This window comes from Chiloscyllium plagiosum, unplaced genomic scaffold (genome assembly GCF_037043375.1).
Source record: "Chiloscyllium plagiosum isolate Xiang-an unplaced genomic scaffold, Cpla_swu_hap1 HiC_scaffold_44, whole genome shotgun sequence".
In the NCBI taxonomy this organism is placed as follows: Eukaryota; Metazoa; Chordata; class Chondrichthyes; order Orectolobiformes; family Hemiscylliidae; genus Chiloscyllium; species Chiloscyllium plagiosum.
Window position 1 is genome coordinate 21,870,500 of NW_028270182.1, and position 24,805 is coordinate 21,895,304.

At 49.8% G+C, this 24,805-nt stretch overlaps 1 protein-coding gene across 1 annotated transcript in view; it reads right to left on the bottom strand.

Annotated features, from left to right (window-relative positions):
- The window catches only part of LOC148137358 (protein phosphatase inhibitor 2-like), a 213,692-nt gene that overhangs the window by 168,124 nt on the left and 20,763 nt on the right, over positions 1 to 24,805 (bottom strand). The window contains exon 5 of the mRNA XM_087982878.1: positions 11,842 to 11,958. Coding sequence (XP_087839004.1) covers positions 11,842 to 11,958 — 117 coding nt within the window. The remainder of the gene's footprint in view (positions 1 to 11,841; positions 11,959 to 24,805) is intronic.

Genomic DNA, 24,805 nt, shown 5'->3' on the forward strand with positions numbered 1-24,805 from the left:
GCAATGGTCCCAAAACAGATCCTTGCGGAACACCACTAGTGACGGCACTCCAAGATGAACATTTGCCATCAACTACTACCCTCTGTCTTCTTCCAGCCAGCCAACTCCTAATCCAAACCTCCAACTCACCCTCAATGCCATACCTCCGTATTTTTTGCAGTAGTCTACCATGGGGAACCTTATCAAACGCCTTACTAAAATCCATATACACCACATCTACCGCTTTCCCCTCGTCCACCTCCTTAGTCACCTTCTCAAAGAATTCAATAAGGTTTGTGAGGCACGACCTGTCCTTCACAAAACCATGCTGACTATCCTTGATCACATTATTCCTATCCAGACCCTCTCAGACCCTCACCCCAATCCCTAACTCAGCGTGATATGTGTACACTGGCTGGTGTCTCTCAGATCCCACATCCCAATCCCTATCTCAGGGAGATATCTGTACACTGGCTGGTGTCACTCAATACCCCCTCTCTCACAGGGAGGTATCTGTATACTGGCTGGTGTCACAGAGTACTCCCTCTCTCTCATGGAGTTATCTGTACACTGGCTTGTGTCACTGAGTACCCCCTCTCTCTCAGGGAGATATCTGTACACTGGCTGGTGTCACTCAGTACCCCCTCTCTCTCAGGGAGATATCTGTACACTGGCTGGTGTCACTGAGTCCCCCCTCTTTCTCACGGAGATATCTGTACACTGAATGTATCATTCAAATCCCACATCCCAATCCCTATCTCAGGAGGATATCTGTACACTGACTGGTGTCTCTCAGATCCCACATCCCAATCTCTATCTAAGGGAGATATCTGTACACTGACTGGTGTCTCTCAGATCCCACACCCCAATCCCTATCTCAGGGAGATATCTGTACACTGACTGGTATCGTTCAGATCCCAAACCCCAATCCCTATCTCAGTGCGATATCTGTACACCGACTGGTGTCTTTAAGACAGCTCTCTCTCTCTCTCTCTCAGGGAGATGATATCTGTGCACTGACTGGTGTCTCTCAGTGGCCCCTTCTCTCTATTTCAGGGAGATATCTGTACAATCACCATGGTCTCTCAGTGACCCTTCTCTCTGTCGGGGAGATGTCTGTACATTCACCAGCATCTGTCAGACCGCACTCACTCTCAGGGAGGTATCTGTACACTGGCTGGTGTCGTTCAGATCACACACCCCAATCCCTATCTCAGGGAGATATCTGTACACTGACTGGTGACTCTCAGATCCCACATCCCAATCCCTATCTCAGGGAGATATCTGTACACTGACTGGTGACTCTCAGATCCCACATCCCAATCCCTATCTCAGGGAGATATCTGTACACTGACTGTAGTCTCTCAGGTCCCACATCCCAATCCCTATCTCAGGGAGATATCTGTACACTGACTGTAGTCTCTCAGATCCCACACCCCAATCCCTATCTCAGGGAGATACCTGTACACTTACTGGTGTCTCTCAGGTCCCACACACCAATCCCTATCTCAGGGGAATATTTGTACTCCAACTGGTATCTTTCAGACATCACTCTCTCTCTCTCTCTCAGGAGATGATATCTGTGCACTGACTGGTGTCTCTCAGTGGCCCCTCTCTCTCTCTCTTTCAGGGAGATATCTGTTCAATCACCAGGGTCTCTCAGTGACCCTTCTCTCTGTCGGGGAGATACCTGTACATTCGCCAGCATCTCTCAGACTGCACTCACTCTCAGGGAGGTATCTGTACACTGACTGGTGTCTCTCACTACCCCCTCTCTCTCAGGGAGATATCTGTACACTGGCTGGTGTCTCTCAGACCCCACACCCCAATCCCTATCTCAGGGGAATATCTGTACACTGACTGTGTCTCTCAGTTCCTCATCTCAATCCCTATCTCAGAGAGATATCTGTACACTGACTGGTGTCACTCAGTACCCCTCTCTCTCACAGGGACATATTTATACACTGACTGGTATTGTTCAGATCCCACACCCCAATCCCTATCTCAGGGAGATATCTGTACACTGACTGGTATCGTTCAGATTCCACACCCCAATTCGTATCTCAGGGAGATATCTGTACACTGACTGGGGTCTCTCTGTCCTCTCTCTCTCTCTCTGCCTCAGGGCAATATCTGTACACTGACTGGTGTCTGTCAGATCCCACACTCCAATCCCTATCTCAGGGAGATATCTGTATACTATGTTGTGTCACTCAGTCCCCCTCTTTCTAAGGGAGATATCTGTGCACTGACTGGTATTGTTCAGATCCCACACCCCAATCCCTATCTCAGGTAGATATCTGTACACTGGCTGGTGTCACTGAGTACCCACTCTTTCTTAGGGAGATATCTGTACACTGACTGTATCATTCAGATCCCACTCCCCAATCCCTATCTCAGGGGGATATCTGTACACTGACTGGTATCGTTCAGATCCCAAACCCCAATCCCTATCTCAGGGGGATATCTGTACACTGACTCGTGTCTCTCAGACCCTCACCCCAATCCCTATCTCAGGGAGATATCTGTACACTGAGGATGTCTGTCAGATCCCACTCCCCAATCCCTATCTCAGGGAGATATCTGTAGACTGACTGGTGTCTGTCAGATCCCACTCCCCAATCCCTATCTCAGGGAGATATCTGTACACTGACTGTGTCTCTCAGACCCTCACCCCAATCCCTATCTCAGGGAGATATCTGTACACTGACTGGTGACTCTCAGACCCCACACCCCAATCTCTATCTTAGGGAGATATCTGTATACTATGTTGTGTCACTCAGTCCCCCTCTTTCTAAGGGAGATATCTGTGCACTGACTGGTTTGTTCAGATCCCACACCCCAATCCCTATCTCAGGTAGATATCTGTACACTGGCTGGTGTCACTGAGTACCCCCTCTTTCTCAGGGAGATATCTGTACACTGACTGTATCATTCAAATCCCACTCCCCAATCACTATCTCAGGGGGATATCTGTACACTGACTAGTGTCTCTCAGATCCCACACCCCAATCCCTATCTCAGGGCGATATCTGTACACCGACTGGTGTTTTTAAGACAGATCTCTCTCTCTCTCAGGGAGATGATATCTGTGCACTGACTGGTGTCTCTCAGTGGCCACTTTCTCTCTATTTCAGGGAGATATCTGTACAATCACCATGGTCTCTCAGTGACCCTTCTCTCTGTCGGGGAGATACCTGTACATTCACCAGCATCTGTCAGACCGCACTCACTCTCAGGGAGGTATTTGTACACTGGCTGGTGTCGTTCAGATCCCACACCCCAATCCCTATCTCAGGGAGATATCTGTACACTGACTGTGTCTCTCAGACCCTCACCCCAATCCCTATCTCAGCATGATATCTGTACACTGACTGGTGTCTGTCTGATCCCTCACCCCAATCCCTATCTCAGGGAAATACCTGTACACTGACTGGTATCGTTCAGATGCCACACCCCAATCCCTATCTCAGGGAGATATCTGTACACTGACTGGTGACTCTCAGATCCCACACAGCAATCCCTATCTCAAGGAGATATCTGTACATCATGTTATGTCACTCAGTCCCCCTCTTTCTCAGGGAGATATCTGTGCACTGACTGGTATTGTTCAGATCCCACACCCCAATCCCTATCTCAGGGAGATATCTGTACACTGATTGGTGTCTCTCAGATCCCACATCCCAATCCCTATCTCAGGGAGATATCTGTACACTGACTGGTGTCTCTCAGATCCCACACCCAAATCCCTATCTCAGGGAGATATCTGTACACTGGCTGGTGTCACTCAATACCCCCTCTCTCACAAGGAGGTATCTGTATACTGGGTGGTGTCACACAGTACCCCCTCTCTCTCAGGGAGTTATCTGTACACTGGCTTATGTCACTGAGTACCCCCTCTCTCTCAGGAGGATATCTGTACACTGACTGTGTCATAGAACATAGAACATAGAAGAATACAGCGCAGTACAGGCCCTTCGGCCCTCGATGTTGCGCCGATCCAAGCCCACCTAAACTACACTAGCCCACTATCCTCCATATGCCTATCCAATGCCCGCTTAAATGCCCATAATGAGGGAGAGTCCACCACTGCTACTGGCAGGGCATTCCATGAACTCACGACTCGCTGAGTAAAGAACCTACCCCTAACATCTGTCCTAGACCTACCCCCCCATAATTTAAAGCTATGCCCCCTTGTAATAGCTGACTCCATACGTGGAAAAAGATTCTCACTGTCGACCCTATCTAAACCCCTAATCATCTTATACACCTCTATTAAGTCACCCCTAAACCTTCTTTTCTCCAATGAAAACAACCCCAAGTGCCTCAGCCTTTCCTCATACGATCTTTCTACCATACCAGGCAACATCCTGGTAAACCTCCTCTGCACCTGTTCCAGTGCCTCCACATCCTTCCTATAGTATGGCGACCAAAACTGCACACAATACTCCAGATGTGGCCGCACCAGAGTCCTATACAACTGCAACATGACCTCAGTACTCCGGAGCTCAATTCCTCTACCAATAAAAGCCAGTACGCCATATGCCTTCTTCACCGCACTATTTACCTGGGTGGCAACTTTCAAAGATTTGTGTACATGGACACCAAGATCCCTCTGCTCATCCACACTACCAAGTATCCGACCGTTAGCCCAGTACCCCATCTTTTTATTACACTTACCAAAGTGAATCACCTCACACTTAGCTACATTGAATTCCATTTGCCACCTTTCTGCCCAGTTCTGCAGCTTATCTATATCCCGCTGTAACCTGCCACATCCTTCCTCACTGTCTACAACTCCTCCGACTTTCGTATCATCCGCAAACTTACTCACCCAACCTTCTAACCACTCCTCCAGGTCATTTATAAAAATGACAAACAGCAATGGTCCCAAAACAGATCCTTGCGGAACACCACTAGTGACGGCACTCCAAGATGAACATTTGCCATCAACTACTACCCTCTGTCTTCTTCCAGCCAGCCAATTCCTAATCCAAACCTCCAACTCACCCTCAATGCCATACCTCCGTATTTTTTGCAGTAGTCTACCATGGGGAACCTTATCAAACGCCTTACTAAAATCTATATACACCACATCTACTGCTTACCCCTCGTCCACCTCCTTAGTCACCTTCTCAAAGAATTCAATAAGGTTTGTGAGGCACGACCTGCCCTTCACAAAACCATGCTGACTATCCTTGATCACATTATTCCTATCCAGACCCTCTCAGACCCTCACCCCAATCCCTAACTCAGGGAGATATCTGTACACTGGCTGGTGTCTCTCAGATCCCACATCCCAATCCCTATCTCAGGGAGATATCTGTACACTGGCTGGTGTCACTCAATACCCCCTCTCTCACAGGGAGGTATCTGTATACTGGCTGGTGTCACAGAGTACTCCCTCTCTCTCATGGAGTTATCTGTACACTGGCTTGTGTCACTGAGTACCCCCTCTCTCTCAGGGAGATATCTGTACACTGGCTGGTGTCACTCAGTACCCCCTCTCTCTCAGGGAGATATCTGTACACTGGCTGGTGTCACTGAGTCCCCCCTCTTTCTCACGGAGATATCTGTACACTGACTGTATCATTCAAATCCCACTCCCCAATCCCTATCTCAGGGAGATATCTGTCCTCTGACTGGTGTCTCTCAGATCCCACATCCCAATCCCTATCTCAGGGAGATATCTATACACTGACTGGTGTCTCTCAGATCCCACATCCCAATCCCTATCTCAGGGAGATATGTATACACTGACTGGTGTCTCTCAGATCCCACATCCCAATCTCTATCTAAGGGAGATATCTGTACACTGACTGGTGTCTCTCAGATCCCACACCCCAATCCCTATCTCAGGGAGATATCTGTACACTGACTGGTATCGTTCAGATCCCAAACCCCAATCCCTATCTCAGTGCGATATCTGTACACCGACTGGTGTTTTTAAGACAGCTCTCTCTCTCTCTCTCAGGGAGATGATATCTGTGCACTGACTGGTGTCTCTCAGTGGCCCCTTTCTCTCTATTTCAGGGAGATATCTGTACAATCACCATGGTCTCTCAGTGACCCTTCTCTCTGTCGGGGAGATACCTGTACATTCACCAGCATCTGTCAGACCGCACTCACTCTCAGGGAGGTATCTGTACACTGGCTGGTGTCGTTCAGATCACACACCCCAATCCCTATCTCACGGAGATATCTGTACACTGACTGGTGACTCTCAGATCCCACATCCCAATCCCTATCTCAGGGAGATATCTGTACACTGACTGGAGTCTCTCAGATCCCACATCCCAATCCCTATCTCAGGGAGATATCTGTACACTGACTGGTGTCTGTCAGTACCATCACCCCAATCCCTATCTCAGGGAGATATCTGTAAACTTACTGGTGTCTCTCAGGTCCCACACACCAATCCCGATCTCAGGGGAATATTTGTACTCCAACTGGTATCTTTCAGACAGCACTCTCTCTCTCTCTCTCAGGAGATGATATCTGTGCACTGACTGGTGTCTCTCAGTGGCCCCTCTCTCTCTCTCTTTCAGGGAGATACCTGTTCAATCACCAGGGTCTCTCAGTGACCCCTCTCTCTGTCGGGGAGATACCTGTACATTCGCCAGCATCTCTCAGACTGCACTCACTCTCAGGGAGGTATCTGTACACTGACTGGTGTCTCTCACTACCCCTCTCTCTCAGGGAGATATCTGTACACTGGCTGGTGTCTCTCAGATCCCACACCCCAATCCCTATCTCAGGGGAATATCTGTACACTGACTGTGTCTCTCAGTTCCTCATCTCAATCCCTATCTCAGAGAGATATCTGTACACTGACTGGTGTCACTCAGTACCCCTCTCTCTTACAGGGACATATTTATACACTGACTGTGTCTGTCAGACCCTCACCCCAATCCCTATCTCAGGGAGATATCTGTACATTGACTGGTATCGTTCAGATTCCACACCCCAATTCGTATCTCAGGGAGATATCTGTACACTGACTGGGGTCTCTCTGTCCTCTCTCTCTCTCTCTGCCTCAGGGCAATATCTGTACACCAACTGGTGTCTTTCAGACAGCTCTCTCTCTCTCTCTCAGGGAGATGATATCTGTGCACTGACTGGTGTCTTCCAGTGGTCCCTCTCTCTTTCTCTTTCAGGGAGATATCTGTACACTGACTGGTGTGTGTCAGATCCCATACCCCAATCCCTATCTCAGGAAGATACCTGTACACTGACTGGTGACTCTCAGACCCCACACCCCAATCCCTATCTCAGGGAGATATCTGTACACTGGCTTCTGTCACTGAGTACCCCCTCTCTCTCAGCGTGATATCTGTACACTGGCTGGTGTCTCTCAGATCCCACACCCCAATCCCTATCTCAGGAAGATATCTGTACACTGACTGTGTCTGTCAGACCCTCACCCCAATCCCTATCTCAGGGAGATATCAGTACACTGGCTGGTATTGTTCAGATCCCACACCCCAATCCCTATCTCAAGGAGATATCTGTACACTGATTGGTGTCTCTCAGATCCCACATCCCAATCCATATCTCAGGGAGATATCTGTACACTGATTGGTGTCTCTCAGATCCCACACCCCAATCCCTATCTCAGGGAGATATCTATACACTGATTGGTATCTCTCAGATCCCACATCCCAATCCCTATCTCAGGGAGATATCTGTACACTGACTGGTGTCTCTCAGATCCCACATCCCAATCCCTATCTCAGGGAGATATCTGTACACTGGCTGGTGTCACTCAATACCCCCTCTCTCACAGGGAGGTATCTGTATATTGGCTGGTGTCACACAGTACTCCCTCTCTCTCAGGAAGATATCTGTTCACTGGCTGGTGTCACTGAGTACCCACTCTTTCTCAGGGAGATATCTGTACACTGACTGTATCATTCAAATCCCACTCCCCAATCCCTATCTTAGGGGGATATCTGTACACTGACTGGTGTCTCTCAGATCCCACATCCCGATCCCTATCTCAGGGCGATATCTATACACTGACTGGTGTCTTTAAGACAGCTCTCTCTCTCTCTCTCACTCTCTCAGGGAGATGATATCTGTGCACTGACTGGTGTCTCTCAGTGGCCCCTCTCTCTCTCTCTTTCAGGGAGATATCTGTACAATCACCATGGTCTCTCAGTGACCCTTCTCTCTGTCGGGGAGATACCTGTACATTCACCAGCATCTGTCAGACCGCACTCACTCTCAGGGAGGTATCTGTACACTGGCTGGTGTCTCTCAGATCCCACACCCAAATCCCTATCTCAGGGAGATATCTGTACACTGGCTGGTGTCACTCAATACCCCCTCTCTCACAGGGAGATATCTGTACACTGGCTGGTATCACTCAATACCCCCACTCTCTCCGGGAGTTATCTGTACACTGGCTTGTGTCACTGAGTACCCCCTCTCTCTCAGGGAGGTATGTGTACACTGACTGGTGTCACTGAGTACCCCCTCTTTCTCAGGGAGATATCTGTACACTGACTGGTGTCACTCAGTACCCCTCTCTCTCAGGGAGGCATCTGTACACTGGCTGGTGTCACTCAGTACCCCTCTCTCACAGGGAGATATCTGTACACTGGCTGGTGTCACTCACTACCTCCTCTCTCTCAGGGTGGATATCTGTACACTGGCTGGTGTCACTCAGTACCTCCTCTCTCTCAGGGAGATATATGTACACTGACTGGTGTCTCTCAGATCCCACACCCCAATCCCTATCTCAGGGAGATACCTGTACACTGACTGGTGTCTCTCAGATCCCACATCCCAATCCCTATCTCAGGGAGATACCTGTACACTGACTGGTGTCTCTCAGACCATACTCACTCTCGGAGACATCTGTACACTAACTGGTGTCTCTCAGTCCCTTCTCTGTCTCTGGGAGATCACTGGATGGTGACTGGTGTCTCACAGTCCCCTACCCTCTCAGGGAGATATCTGGGTAGTGATTGGTGTCTCTCAGTCCCTTCTCTGTCTCAGGGAAATATTTGGATAGTGACTGGTGTCTCTCAGTCCCCACTCTCTCTGGGAGATATCTGGATTGTGACTGGTGTCTCTCAGTCCCTTCACTGTCTCAGGGAGAGATCTGGATAGTTACTGGTGTCTGTCACTCACCTCTCGCTCAGGGAGATATCTGGATAATGACTTGTGTCTCTCAGTCCCCACTCTCTCAGGGAGATATCTGGATTGTGACTGGTGTCTCTCAGTCACTTCTCTGTCTCAGGGAGATATCTGGACACTGACTGGTGTCACTCAGTACCCCTCTCTCACAGGGAGATATCTGTACACTGGCTGGTGTCACTCAGTACCTCCTCTCTCTCAGGGAGATATCTGTACACTGACTGGTGTCTCTCAGATCCCACATCCCAATCCCTATCTCAGGGAGATACCTGTACACTGACTGGTGTCTCTCCGACCATACTCACTCTCGGAGACATCTGTACACTAACTGGTGTCTCTCAGTCCCTTCTCTGTCTCTGGGAGATCACTGGATGGTGACTGGTGTCTCTCAGTCCCCTACCCTCTCAGGGAGATATCTGGGTAGTGATTGGTGTCTCTCAGTCCCTTCTCTGTCTCAGGGAAATATTTGGATAGTGACTGGTGTCTCTAAATCCCCACTCTCTCAGGGAGATATCTGGATTGTGACTGGTGTCTCTCAGTCACTTCTCTGTCTCAGGGAGATATCTGGACACTGACTGATGTATCTCAGTCCATCTCTCTCTCAGGGAGATATCTGGATAGTGGTTGTTGTCTCTCAGTCCCCTCCCTCTCAGTGAAATATCTGGATAGTGACTCGCGTCTCTCAGTCCCATTTCTGTCTCAGGGAGATATCTGGATAGTGAATGGTATCTCTCAGACCCTTCTCTGTCTCAGGGATATATCTGAACACTGACTGATGTCTCTCAGTCCATTTGCTATCTCAGGGAGGTTACTCGATAGTGTCTGAAGTCTCTTAGTCCCCTCCCTCACAAAGAGGTATCTCGACATTGACTAATGTCTCTCAGTTCCCTCCCTCTCAGGGAGATATCTGGACAGTGACTGGAGTCTCTCAGTCCTCTCTCTGTCTCAAGGAGATATCTGGATAGTGACAAGTGTCTCTCAGTCCCTTCCATGTCTCAAGCAGATATCTGGATAGTGAGTGTTGTCTCTCAGTCCCTCCTCTGTCTCAGGGAGATATCTGGACAGTGACTGGAGTCTCTCAATCCTCTCTCTGTCTCAGGGAGATATCTGGATAGTGACAAGTGTCTCTCAGTCCCTTCTCTGTCTCAAGCAGATATCTGGATAGTGAGTATTGTCTCTCAGTCCCTTCTCTGTCTCAGGGAGATATCTGGACAGTGACTGCTGTCTCTCAGTCCCTTCTCTGTCTCAGGGAGATATCTGGACACTGACTGGGGTCTCTCAGTCCCTTCTCTGTCTCAGGGAGATATCTGGACAGTGACTGGTGTCTCTCAGTCACTTCTCTGTCTCAGGGAGATATCTGGACAATGACTGGTGTCTCTCAGTCCCTTCTCTGTCTCAGGGAGATATCTGGACAATGACTGGTGTCTCTCAGTCCCTTCTCTGTCTCAGGGAGATATCTGGACACTGACTGGTGTCTCTCAATCTCCTCTCGCTCAGGGAGATATCTCCACATTGACTGGTGTCTTGCTGTCACCTCTCTCTGTCTCAGGGAGATATCAGGATAGTGACTGGTGTCTCTCAGCCCATTCTCTGTCTCAGGGAGATAGCTGGACAGTGACTGGTGTCTCTCAGTCCCTTCTCTGTCTCAGGGAGATCACTGAATGGTGACTGGTGTCTCTCAGTCCCTGACCCTCTCAGGGAGATATCTGGGTAGTGATTAGTGTCTCTCAGTCCCTTCACTGTCTCACGGAGGTATATGGATAGTGACTGGTGTCTCTGAGTCCCTCCTCTGTCTCAGGGAGAGGTCTGGATAGTTACTGGTGTCTGTCACTCCCCTTTCGCTCAGGGAGATATCTGGATAACGACTGGTGTCTCTCAGTCCCTTCTCTGCCTCTGGTCGATGTCTGGATAGTGACTGGTGTCTCTCAGTCACTTCTCTGTCTCAGGGAGATATCTGGACAGTGACTGATGTCTCTCAGTCCTTTGCTGTTGCAGTCAGATATCTGGATAGTGACTGGAATCTCTAAGTCTCCTCCCTCTCAGGGAGATATCTGTATCGTGGCAAGTGTCTCTCAGTCCCTTCTCTGTCTCAGGGAGATATCTGGACAGTGACTGGTGTCTCTCAGCCCCTTCTCTGTCTCAGGAAGATGTCTGGATTGTTTTTGTTGTCTGTCAGTCCCTTCTCTGTCTCAGGGAGATATCTAGATAGTTGCTCATGTCTCTCAGTCCCTTCTGTGTCTCCGGGATATATCTGGATAGTGGTTTTTGTCTCTCAGTCCCGTCTCGGTCTCAGGGTGATATCTGCACTGAGACTGGTATCTCTCAGTTCGTTCTCTGTATGAGGGAGATATCTGGATAGTGAGAACTGTCTCTCAGTCCCTTCTCGGTCTCTGAGAGATATCTAGATAGTGACTGGTGTCTCTCAGTCCCTTCTCTGTCTCAGGGAGATATCTGGAAAGTGACTGGGGTCTCTCAGTCACTTCACTGTCTCAGGGAGTCATCTGGACTGAGACTGGTGTCTCTCGGTCCCTTCTCTCTCTCCTTGGGAGATACTTTAACACTGATTAATGTCTGTCAATCCCCTCTGAGCATTGTGTGTCTTCCAATGATCCTCACGGACCCTTAAAATCACTTTATACAAATTCTTTTCTTCCTGTCAGAGTTCAGGGATCTCACAGCATCATCAATAATGAGATTCCAGTCTGACAGATAACTCACAATCAGAGTCATCATGGTCATCAAAGTCTTCATTCGCGATCAGCTCCCGGGCTCGCTGAATATTTTGCCCTTCGTCATAAATCTTCTTCCGTTTCATTTCAAACTGGCGTTTCTTCTCTGTGGAGTTGAGAGAAAAGGTGTGACAGGGAATAACAACTATATACAGCATCTGTGGAACAGAATAACTCAAATGCTCTATTTGAATCTGTTGTATGCTTTCAGTTTTGCTGAAAGACTACCAAGAACAGACAAATTCCTAAATTCCTCATCAAACACTTCCAGGGCAAGGACAGAACGGGGTTAGATACAGAGTAAAGCTCCCTCTACACTGTCCCCCCATCAAACACTCCCAGGACAGGGACAGCACAGGGTTAGATACAGAGTAAAGCTCCCTCTACACTGTCCCCATCAAACACTCCCAGGACAGGGACAGCACAGGATTAGATACAGAGTAAAGCTCCCTCTACACTGTCCCCCCATCAAACACTCCCAGGGCAAGGACAGCACGGGGTTAGATACAGAGTAAAGCTCTCTCTTCACTGTCCCCATCAAACACTCCCAGCACAGGGACAGCACGAGGTTAGATATAGAGTAAAGCTCTCTCTGCACTGTCCCCTATCAAACACTCCCAGGACAGCGACCGCACGGGGTTAGATACAGAGTAAAGCTCTTTCTACACTGTACCCCCGTCAAACACACCCAGGACAGATTTTGCATGGGGTTAGATACAGAGTAAAGCTCTCTCTACACTGTCCCCATCAAACACTCCCAGGACAGGGACTGCACGGGGTTAGATACAGAGTAAAGCTCCATCTACACTGTCCCCATCAAACACTCCCAGGGTCAGGGACAGCACGGGGTTAGGTACAGAGTAAAGCTCCATCTACACTGTCCCCATCAAACACTCCCAGGGTCAGGGACAGCACAAGGTTAAATGTACAGTAACAGTCCCTCGACACTGTCCCCATCAAACACTCCCAGGGACAGTGACAGCACGGGGTTAGATACAGAGTAAAGCTCCATCTACACTGTCCCCATCAAACAGTCCCAGGACAGGGACAGCACAGGGTAAGCTACAGAGCAAAGCTCCCTCTACACTGTCCCCATCAAAGAGGGACAGCACAGGGATAGCACAGGGCTAGATACAGAGTAAATTCCCTCTACACTGTCCCCATCAAACACTCCCAGGACTGGGACAGCAAAGGGTTAGATACAGGGTAAAGCTTTCTCTACACTGTCCCCATCAAACACTCCCAGGGTCAGGGACTGCACAAGGTTAAATGTAGAGTAACCGTCCTCTACATTGTCCCCTATCAAACGCTCCCAGGACAGATATTGCATGGGGTTAGATAGAGAGTAAAGCTGCCTCTACACTGTCCCCTATCAAACACTCCCAGGACAGGGACAGCATGGGGTTAGATACAGAGTAAAGCTCCTTCTACACTGTCCCCAACAAACACTCCAGGGACTGGGACTACACAGGGTTAGATACAGAGTAAACCTTTCTCTACACTGTCCCCCCATCAAACACTCCCAGGACAGGGATAGCACAGGGTTAGATACAGAGTAATGGGCTCTCTACACTGTCCCCATCAAACACTCCCAGGACAGGGATAGCACGGGGCTAGATACAGAGTAAAGCTCCCTCTACACTGTCCCCATCAAACACTCCCAGGACAGGGATAGCACGGGGCTAGATACAGAGTAAAGCTTTCTCTACACTGTCCCCATCAAACACTCCCAGGACAGGGACAGCACGGGGCTAGATACAGAGTAAAGTTGCCTCGACACTGTCCCCATCAAACACTCCCAGGACTAGGACAGCACAGGGTAAGATACAGGGTAAAGCTTTCTCTACACTGTCCCCATCAAACACTCCCAGGGTCAGGGTCAGCACAAGGTTAAATGTAGAGTAACGGTCCCGCTACACTGTCCCTCCATCAAACACTCCCAGGACAGATATTGCATGGGGTTAGATACAGAGTAAAGCTTCCTCTACACAGTCCCCTATCAAACACTCCCAGGACAGGGACAACATGGGGTCAGATACAGAGTAAAGCTTTCTCTACACTGTCCCCATCAAACACACCCAGGACAGGGATAGCACGGGGTTAGATACAGAGTAAAGCTCCCTCTACACTGCCCCCATCAAACACTCCCAGGACAGGGACAGCACGGGGTGAGATACAGAGTAAAGCTCCCTCTACACTGTCCCCATCAAACACTCCCAGGACAGGGACAGCACAGGGTTAGATACAGAGTAAAGCTCCCTCTACACTGTCCCCCCATCAAACACTCCCAGGGCAAGGACAGCACGGGGTTAGATACAGAGTAAAGCTCTCTCTGCACTGTCCCCTATCAAACACTCCCAGGACAGCGACCGCACAGGGTTAGATACAGAGTAAAGCTGCCTCTACACTGTCCCCTATCAAACACTCCCAGGGCAAGGACAGCACGGGGTTAGATACAGAGTAAAGCTCTTTCTACACTGTACACCCGTCAAACACACCCAGGACAGATTTTGCATGGGGTTAGATACAGAGTAAAGCTCTCTCTACACTGTCCCCATCAAACACTCCCAGGACAGGGACTGCACGGGGTTAGATACAGAGTAAAGCTCCATCTACACTGTCCCCATCAAACACTCCCAAGGTCAGGGACAGCACGGGGTTAGGTACAGAGTAAAGCTCCATCTACACTGTCCCCATCAAACACTCCCAGGGTCAGGGACAGCACAAGGTTAAATGTACAGTAACAGTCCCTCGACACTGTCCCCATCAAACACTCCCAGGGTCAAGGACTGCACAAGGTTAAATGTAGAGTAACCGTCCTCTACATTGTCCCCTATCAAACGCTCCCAGGACAGATATTGCATGGGGTTAGATAGAGAGTATAGCTCCCTCTACACTGTCCCCTATCAAACACTCCCAGGACAGGGACAGCATGGGGTTAGATACAGAGTAAAGCTCCTTCTACACTGTCCCCAACAAACACTCCAGGGACTGGGACTGCACAGGGTTAGATACAGAGTAAACCTTTCTCTACACTGTCCCCCATCAAACACTCCCAGGACAGGGATAGCACAGGGTTAGATACAGAGTAATGGGCTCTCTACACTGTCCCCATCAAACACTCCCAGGACAGGGATAGCACGGGGCTAGATACAGAGTAAAGTTGCCTCGACACTGTCCCCATCAAACACTCCCAGGACTAGGACAGCACAGGGTAAGATACAGGGTAAAGCTTTCTCTACACTGTCCCCATCAAACACTCCCAGGGTCAGGGTCAGCACAAGGTTAAATGTAGAGTAACGGTCCCTCTACACTGTCCCCATCAAACACTCCCAGGACAGGGACAACATGGGGTTAGATATAGAGTAAAGCTCCCTCTACACAGTCCCCTATCAAACACTCCCAGGACAGGGACAACATGGGGTCAGATATAGAGTAAAGCTTTCTCTACACTGTCCCCATCAAACACTCCCAGGACAGGGATAGCACGGGGTTAGATACAGAGTAAAGTTCCCTCAACACTGTCCCCCATCAAACACTCCAAGGGCAGGGACAGCACTGGGTTAGAGACAGAGTAAAGCTCCCTCTACACTGCCCCCATCAGACACTCCCAGGACAGGGACAGCACAGGGTGAGAAACAGAATAAAGCGCTCTCTACATTGTCCCCATCAAACACTCCCAGGACAGATATTGCATGGGGTTAGATACAGAGGAAAGCTCCCTCGATACTGTACCCTATCAAACACTCCCAGGACAGGGACAGCATGGGGTGAGATACAGAGTAAAGCTCCTTCTACACTGTCCCCATCAAATATTCCCATGACAGGGACTGCACAAGGTTAGATACAGAGTAAAGCTTTCTCGACACTGTCCCCATCAAACACTCCCAGGACAGGGACTGCACAGGGTTAGATACAGAGTAAACCTTTCTCTACACTGTCCCCATCAAACACTCCCAGGACAGGAACAGCACGGGGTTAAACACAGAGTAAAGCTGCCTCTACACTGTCCCCATCAAACATCCAAGGGCAGGGACAGCACTGGGTTAGAGACAGAGTAAAGCTCCCTCTACACTGTGCCCATCAAACACTGCCAGGACAGGGACAGCATGGGGCTAGATACAGAGTAAAGCTCCCTCTACACTGTCCTCCCATCAAACACTCCCAGGGCAAGGACAGCACGAGGTTAGATACAGAGTAAAGCTCTCTCTACACTGTCCCCCCATCAAACACTCCCAGGACTGGGACAGCACAGGGTTAGATACAGAGTAAAGCTCCTTCTACACTGTCCCCATCAAACACTCCCAGGACAGGGACAGTGTGGGGTTAGATACAGAGTAAAGCTCGCTCTACACTTTCCCCATCAAACACTCCCAGGGTCAGGGACTGCACAATGTTAAATGTAGAGTAACGGTCCTCTACATTGTCCCCTATCAAACACTCCCAGGACAGGAACTGCACAGGGTTAGATACAGAGTAAACATTTCTCTACACTGTCCCCATCAAACACTCCCAGGACAGGGATAGCACAGGGTTAGATACAGAGTAATGGGCTCTCTACACTGTCCCCATCAAACACTCCCAGGACAGGGACAGCACGGGGTTAAATGTAGAGTAACGGTCCCACTACACTGTCCCTCCACCAAACACTCCCAGGACAGATATTGCATGGGGTGAGATACAGAGTAAAGCTCCCTCTACACTGTCCCCTATCAAACACACCCAGGACAGGGACAGCATGGGGTGAGATACAGAGTAAAGCTCCCTCTACACTGTCCCCTATCAAACACACCCAGGACAGGGACAGCACAGGGTTAGATACAGAATAAAGATCCCTCTACACTGTCCCCACCAAACACTCCCATGACAGTGACTGCACAGTGTTAGAAAAAGAGTAAAGCTCCCTCTACACTGTCCCCCATCAAACACTCCCAGGACAGGGACAACATGGGGTTAGATACAGAGTAAAGCTTTCTCTACACTGTCCCCCATCAAACACTCCAAGGGCAGGGACAGCACTGGGTTAGATACAGAGTAAAGCTCTCTCTACACTGTCCCCCATCAAACACTCCAAGGGCAGGGACAGCACTGGGTTAGAGACAGAGTAAAGCTTCCTCTACACTGCCCCCATCAGACACTCCCAGGACAGGGACAGCAAAGGGTTAGATACAGAATAAAGCGCTCTCTACATTGTCCCCATCAAACACTCCCAGGACAGATATTGCATGAGGTTGAATACAGAGTAAAGCTCCCTCTACACTGTACCCTATCAAACACACCCAGGACAGGGACAGCACAGGGTTAGATACAGAGTAAACCTTTCTCTACACTGTCCCCCCATCAAACACTCCCAGGACAGGGACTGCACAGGGTTAGATACAGAGTAATGGGCTCTCTACACTGTCCCCATCAAACACTCCCAGGACAGGGACAGCACGGGGCTAGATACAGAGTAAAGTTGCCTCGACACTGTCCCCATCAAACACTCCCAGGACTAGGACAGCACAGGGTAAGATACAGGGTAAAGCTCCATCTACACTGTCCCCATCAAACACTCCCAGGGTCAGGGACAGCACAAGGTTAGAGACAGAGTAAAGCTCCCTCTACACTGCCCCCATCAGACACTCCCAGGACAGGGACAGCACAGGGTTAGATACAGAATAAAGCGCTCTCTACATTGTCCCCATCAAACACTCCCAGGACAGATATTGCATGGGGTTAGATACAGAGGAAAGCTCCCTCGACACTGTACCCTATCAAACACACCCAGGACAGGGACAGCATGGGGTGAGATACAGAGTAAAGCTCTCTCTGCACTGTCCCCCTTAAACTCTCCCAGGACAGGGACAGCACAGGCTTAGCTACAGAGCAAAGCTCTCTCTACACTGTCCCCATCAAACAGGGACAGCACAGAGTTAGCTACAGAGCAAAGCTCCCTCTACACTGTCCCAATCAAACACTCCCAGGACAGGGACAGCACAGGGTAAGATACAGGGTAAAGCTCTCTCTACATTGTCCCCCATCAAACGCTCCCAGGACAGGGACAGCCGGGGTTAGATACAGAGTAAAGCTCACTCTACACTGTCCCCATCAAACACTCCCATGGCAGGGACAGCACGGGGTTAGATACAGAGTAAAGCTCCCTCCACACTGTCCCCCATCAAATACTCCCAGGATAGGGATAGCAGGGGGTTAGATACAGAGTAAAGCTCGCTCTACACTGTCCCCATCAAACAATCCCAGGGTCAGGGACAGCACAAGTTTAAATCTAGAGTAACGGTCCCTCTACACAGTCCCCATCAAACACTCCCAGGACGGGACAGCACAAGATTAGATACAGAGTAAAGCTTTCTCTACACTGTGGCCTATCAAACACTCCCAGGGCAGGGACAGCACGGGTTTAGATACAGAGTAAAGCTCCCTCCACACTGTCCCACGTCCCACCATCTAACGCTCCCAGGACAGGGACAGCAGGGGGTTAGATACAGAGTAAAGCTCGCTCTACACTGTCCCCATCAAACAATCCCAGGGTCAGGGACAGCACAAGTTTAACTCTAGAGTAACGGTCCCTCTACACTGTCCCCATCAAACACTCCCAGGACGGGACAGCACAAGGTTAGATACAGAGTAAAGCTCCCTCTACACTGTGCCCATCAAACACTCCCAGGACAGGGAAAGCATGGGGTTAGATACAGAGTAAAGCTCTCTCTACACTGTGCCCATCAAACACTCCCAGGACAGGGACAGCATGGGGCTAGATACAGAGTAAAGCTCCCTCTACACTGTCCTCCCATCAAACACTCCCAGGGCAAGGACAGCACGGGGTTAGATACAGAGTAAAGCTCTTTCTACACTGTCCCCCCATCAAACACTCCCAGGACAGGGACAGCACGAGGTTAGATACAGAGTAAAGCTCTCTCTACACTGTCCCCCCATCAAACACTCCCAGGATTGGGACAGCACAGGGTTAGATACAGAGTAAAGCTCCCTCTACACTGTCCCCATCAAACACTCCCAGGACAGGGACAGTGTGGGGTTAGATACAGAGTAAAGCTCTCTCTACACTATCCCCATCAAACATTCCCAGGACAGGGATAGCATGGGGTTAGATACAGAGTAAAGTTCCCTCTACACTATACCCCATCAAATACTCCCAGGACAGGGACTGCAGAGGTGTAGATACAGAGTAAAGCTCCCTCTACATTGTCCCCATCAAACACTCCAGGGCAGCGACAGCATGGGGTTAGATACAGAGTACAGCTCCTTCTACACTGTCCCCATCAAACACTCCCAGGACAGGGACAGCACGAGGTTAGACCCAGTGTAAAGCTCTCTCTACAATGTCCCCTATCAAACACTCCCAGGACAGGGACTGCACAGGGTTAGAAACAGAGTAAAGCTCTCTCTACACTGTCCCTATCAAACACTCCCAGGATAGGGATAGCACGGGGCTAGATACAGAGTAAAGTTCCCTCTACACTGTCCCCATCAAACACTCCCAGGACTAGGACAGCACAGGGTAAGATACAGGGTAAAGCTTTCTCTACACTGTCCCCATCAAACACTCCCAAGATGGGACAGCACAGGGTAAGATACAGGGCAAAGCTTTCTCTACACTGTCCCCATCAAACACTCCCAGGGTCAGGGACCGCACAAGGTTAAATGTAGAGTAACGGTCCCGCTACACTGTCCCTCCATCAAACACTCCCAGGACAGGGACAACATGGGGTTAGATACAGAGTAAAGCTTTCTCAATACTGTCCCCATCAAATACTTCCATGATAGTGACTGCACAGGGTTAGATACAGAGTAAAGCTTTCTCTACACTGTCCCCCATCAAACACTCTCAGGACAGGGATAGCACGGGGTTAGATACAGAGTAAAGCTCTCTCTACACTGTCCCCATCAAACACTCCCAGGACAGGGACAGCACAAGGTTAAACACAGAGTAAAGCTCCCTCTACATTGTCCCCATCAAACACTCCCAGGACAGAGATTGCATGGGGTTAGTTACAGAGTAAAGCTCCCACTGTACTGTCCCCTATCCAATACACCCAGGACAGGGACAGCATGGGGTGAGATACAGTGTAAAGCTCCTTCTACACTGTCCCCATCAAATACTCCCATGACAGGGAGTGCACAGGGTTAGATACAGAGTAAAGCTCACTCTACACTGTCCCCCATCAAATACTCCCAGGACAGGGACAGCAGGGGGTTAGATACAGAGTAAAGCTCGCTCAACACTGTCCCCCTTAAACTCTCCCAGGAGAGGGACAGCACAGGCTTAGCTACAGAGCAAAGCTCCCTCTACACTGTCCCCTTCAAACAGGGACAGCACAGAGTTAGCTACAGAGCAAAGCTCCCTCTACACTGTCCCAATCAAACACTCCCAGGACAGGGACAGCACGGGGTTAGATACAGAGTAAAGCTCCCTCTACACTCTCCCCATCAAACACTCCCAGGTCAGGGACAGCACGGGGTTAGATCCAGAGTAAAGCTCTCTCTACACAGTCCCCATCAAACACTCCCAGGGTCAGGGATAGCACAGGGTTAGATACAGAGGAAACCTTCCTCCATACTATCCTCCCCATCAAACACTCACAGAATAGGGACAGCCGGGGTTAGATACAGAGTAAAGCTCTCTCTACACAGTCCCCATCAAACACTCCCAGGGTCAGGGATAGCACAGGGTTAGATACAGAGAAAAGCTTCCTCCACACTGTCCTCCCCATCAAATGCTCCCAGGACAGGGACAGCCGGGGTTAGATACAGAGTAAAGCTCTCTCTACACTGTCCCCATCAAACACTCCCAGGACAGGGACAGCAGGGGGTTAGATACAGAGTAAAGCTCGCTCTACACTGTCCCCATCAAACAATCCCAGGGTCAGGGACAGCACAAGTTTAACTCTAGAGTAACGGTCCCTCTACACTGTCCCCATCAAACACTCCCAGGACGGGACAGCACAAGGTTAGATACAGAGTAAAGCTTTCTCTACACTGCCCCATCAAACACTCCCAGGACAGATGTTGCATGGGGTTAGATACAGAGTAAATCTCCCTCTACACTGTCCCCATCAAACACTCCCAAGATGGGACTGCACAGGGTTAGATACACAGAAAAGCTCTCTCTACACTGTCCCCCATCAAACACTCCAAGGGCGGGGACAGCACTGGGTTAGAGACAGAGTAAGGCTTCCACTACATTGCCCCCGTCAGACACTCCCATACAGGGACAGCAGTGGGTTAGATACAGAATAAAGCTTCCTCTACACTGTCCCCATCAAACACTCCCATCACAGGGATAGCATGGGGTTAGATACAGAGTAAAGTTCCCTCTACACTGTTCCCATCAAACATTCCCAGGACTAGGACAGCACAGGGTAAGATACAGAGTAAAGCTCTCTCTACACTGTCCCCAGCAAACACTCCCAGGGTCAGGGACAGCACAAGGTTAAATGTAGAGTAACGGTCCCGCTACACTGTCCCTCCATCAAACACTCCCAGGACAGATATTGCATGGGGTTAGATACAGAGTAAAGCTCCCTCTACACTGTCCCCCATCAAACACTCCCAGGACAGGGATAGCACGGGGTTAGATACAGAGTAAAGCTTTCTCTACACTGTCCCCATCAAACACTCTCAGGACAGGGATAGCACAGGGTTGGATACAGAGTAAAGCTCTCTCTACACTGTCCCCATCAAACACTCCCAGGACAGGGACAGCACAAGGTTAAACACAGAGGAAAGCTCCTTCTACATTGTCCCCTATCAAACACTCCCAGGACAGATATTGCATGGGGTTAGATACAGAGTAAAGCTCCCTCTGCACTGTCCCCTATCCAACACACCCAGGACAGGGACAGCATGGGGTTAGATACAGAATAAAGCTCCCTCTACACTATACCCCATCAAATACTCCCAGGACAGGGACTGCACAGGTGTAGATACAGAGTAAAGCTCCCTCTACATTGTCCCCATCAAACACTCCCAGGGCAGCGACAGCATGGGGTTAGATACAGAGTACAGCTCCTTCTACACTGTCCCCATCAAACACTCCCAGGACAGGGACAGCACGAGGTTAGATCCAGTGTAAAGCTCTCTCTACAATGTCCCCTATCAAACACTCCCAGGACAGGGACTGCACAGTGTTAGAAACAGAGTAAAGCTATCTCTACACTGTCCCTATCAAACACTCCCAGGATAGGGATAGCACGGGGCTAGATACAGAGTAAAGTTCCCTCTACACTGTCCCCATCAAACACTCCCAGGACTAGGACAGCACAGGGTAAGATACAGGGTAAAGCTTTCTCTGCACTGTCCCTATCAAACACTCCCAGGGTCAGGGACAGCACAAGGTTAAATGTAGAGTAACGGTCCCGCTACACTGTCCCTCCATCAAACACTCCCAGGACAGGGACAACATGGCGTTAGATACAGAGTAAAGCTTTCTCAATACTGTCCCCATCAAATACTCCCATGATAGTGACTGCACAGGGTTAGATACAGAGTAAAGCTTTCTCTACACTGTCCCCCATCAAACACTCTCAGGACAGGGACAGCACGGGGTTAGATACAGAGTAAAGCTCTATCTACACTGTCCCCATCAAACACTCCCAGGACAGGGACAGCACGGGGTTAGATACAGAGTAAAGCTCTCTCTACACTGTCCCCATCAAACACTCCCAGGACAGGGACAGCACGGGGTTAGATACAGAGTAAAGCTCTCTCTACACTGTCCCCATCAAACACTCCCAGGACAGGGACAGCACGGGGTTAGATACAGAGTAAAGCTCACTCTACACTGTCCCCCATCAAACACTCCAAGGGCAGGGACAGCACTGGGTTAGAGACAGAGTAAGGCTCCCACTACATTGCTCCCATCAGACACTCCCATACAGGGACAGCACTGGGTTCGATACAGAATAAAGCTTCCTCTACACTGTCCCCATCAAACACTCCCAGGACAGGGATAGCATGGGGTTAGATACAGAGTAAAGCTCTCTCTACACAATCCCCATCAAACACTCCCAGGACAGGGATAGCAAGGGGTTAGATACAGAGTAAAGTTCCCTCTACACTGTCCCCATCAAACACTCCCAGGACTAGGACAGCACAGGGTAAGATACAGGGTAAAGCTTTCTCTACACTGTCCCCATCAAACACTCCCAGAACAGGGACAACATGGGGTTAGATACAGAGTAAAGCTTTCTCAATACTGTCCCCATCAAATACTCCCATGATAGTGACTGCACAGGGTTAGATACAGAGTAAAGCTCTCTCTACAGTGTCCCCATCAAACAGTCCCAGGACAGATATTGCATGGGGTGAGATACAGAGTAAAGATCCCACTACACTGTCCCCATCAAACGCTCCCAGGACAGGGACAGCACAAGGTTAGATACAGAGTAAAGCTTTCTCTACACTGTCCCCATCAAACACTCCCAGGGTCAGGGACAGCACATGGTTAAATGTAGAGTAACGGTCCTCTACATTGTCCCCTATCAAACATTCCCAGGACAGATATTGCATGGGGTTAGATACAGAGGAAGGCTCCCTCTACACTGTCCCCATCAAACACTCCCAGGACAGGGACTGCACAGGGTTAGATACAGAGTAAAGCTTTCTCTACACTGTCCCCATCAAACACTCCCAGGACAGGTACAGCACAGCGTTAGATACAGAGGAAAGCTCCCTCTACACTGTCCTCCCCATCAAACACTCACAGGATAGGGACAGCCGGGGTTAGATACAGAGTAAAGCTCTCTCTCCACTGTGCCCCATCAAACACTCCCAGGTCAGGGACAGGACAGGGTTAGATACAGAGTCAAGCTCCCTCCACACTGTCCCACGTCCCACCATCAAACGCTCCCAGGACAGGGGCAGCATGGGGTTAGATACAGAGTAAAGCTTCCTCCACACTGTCCCCCATCAAATACTCCCAGGACAGGAACAGCGGGGGGTTAGATACAGAGTAAAGCTCGCTCTACACTGTCCCCATCAAACAATCCCAGGGTCAGGGACAGCACAAGTTTAAATCTAGAGTAACGGTCCCTCTACACTGTCCCCATCAAACACTCCCAGGACGGGACAGCACAAGGTTAGAAACTGAGTAAAGCTTTCTCTACACTGTCCCCATCAAACACTCCCAGGACAGATATTGCATGGGGTTAGATACAGAGTAAAGCTCCCTCTACACTGTCCCCATCAAACACTCCCAGGACAGATATTGCATGGGGTTAGATACAGAGTAAAGCTCCCTCTACACTGTCCCCATCAAACACTCCCAGGACAGATATTGCATGGGGTTAGATACAGAGTAAAGCTTTCTCTACACTGTCCCCATCAAACACTCCCAGGACAGGGACTGCACAGGGTTAGATACGGAGTAAAGCTCTCTCTACACTGTCCCCCATCAAACACTCCAAGGGCAGGGACAGCACTGGGTTAGAGACAGAGTAAGGCTCCCACTACACTGCCCCCTTCAGACACTCCCAGGACAGGGATAGCATGGGGTTAGATACAGAGTAAAGCTTTCTCTACACTGTCCCCATCAAACACTCCCAGGACAGGGACAGCATGGGGCTAGATACAGAGTAAAGCTCCCTCTACACTGTCCCCCCATCAAACACTCCCAGTGCAAGGACAGCTCGGGGATAGAGACACGGTAACGCTCCCACTACACTGCCCCCATCAGACACTCCCAGGACAGGGTCAGCACGGGGTTAAACACAGAGTAAAGCTCTCTCTACACTGTCTCCCATCAAACACTCCCAGGACAGGGACTGCACAGGGTTAGATACAGAGTAAAGCTTCCTCTATACTGTCCCTATCAAACACTCCCAGGACAGGGATAGCACGGGGCTAGATATAGGGTAAAGCTCTCTCTACACTGTCCCCATTGAATGCTCCCAGGACACGGACAGCACAGGCTTAACTACAGAGAAAAGCTCCCT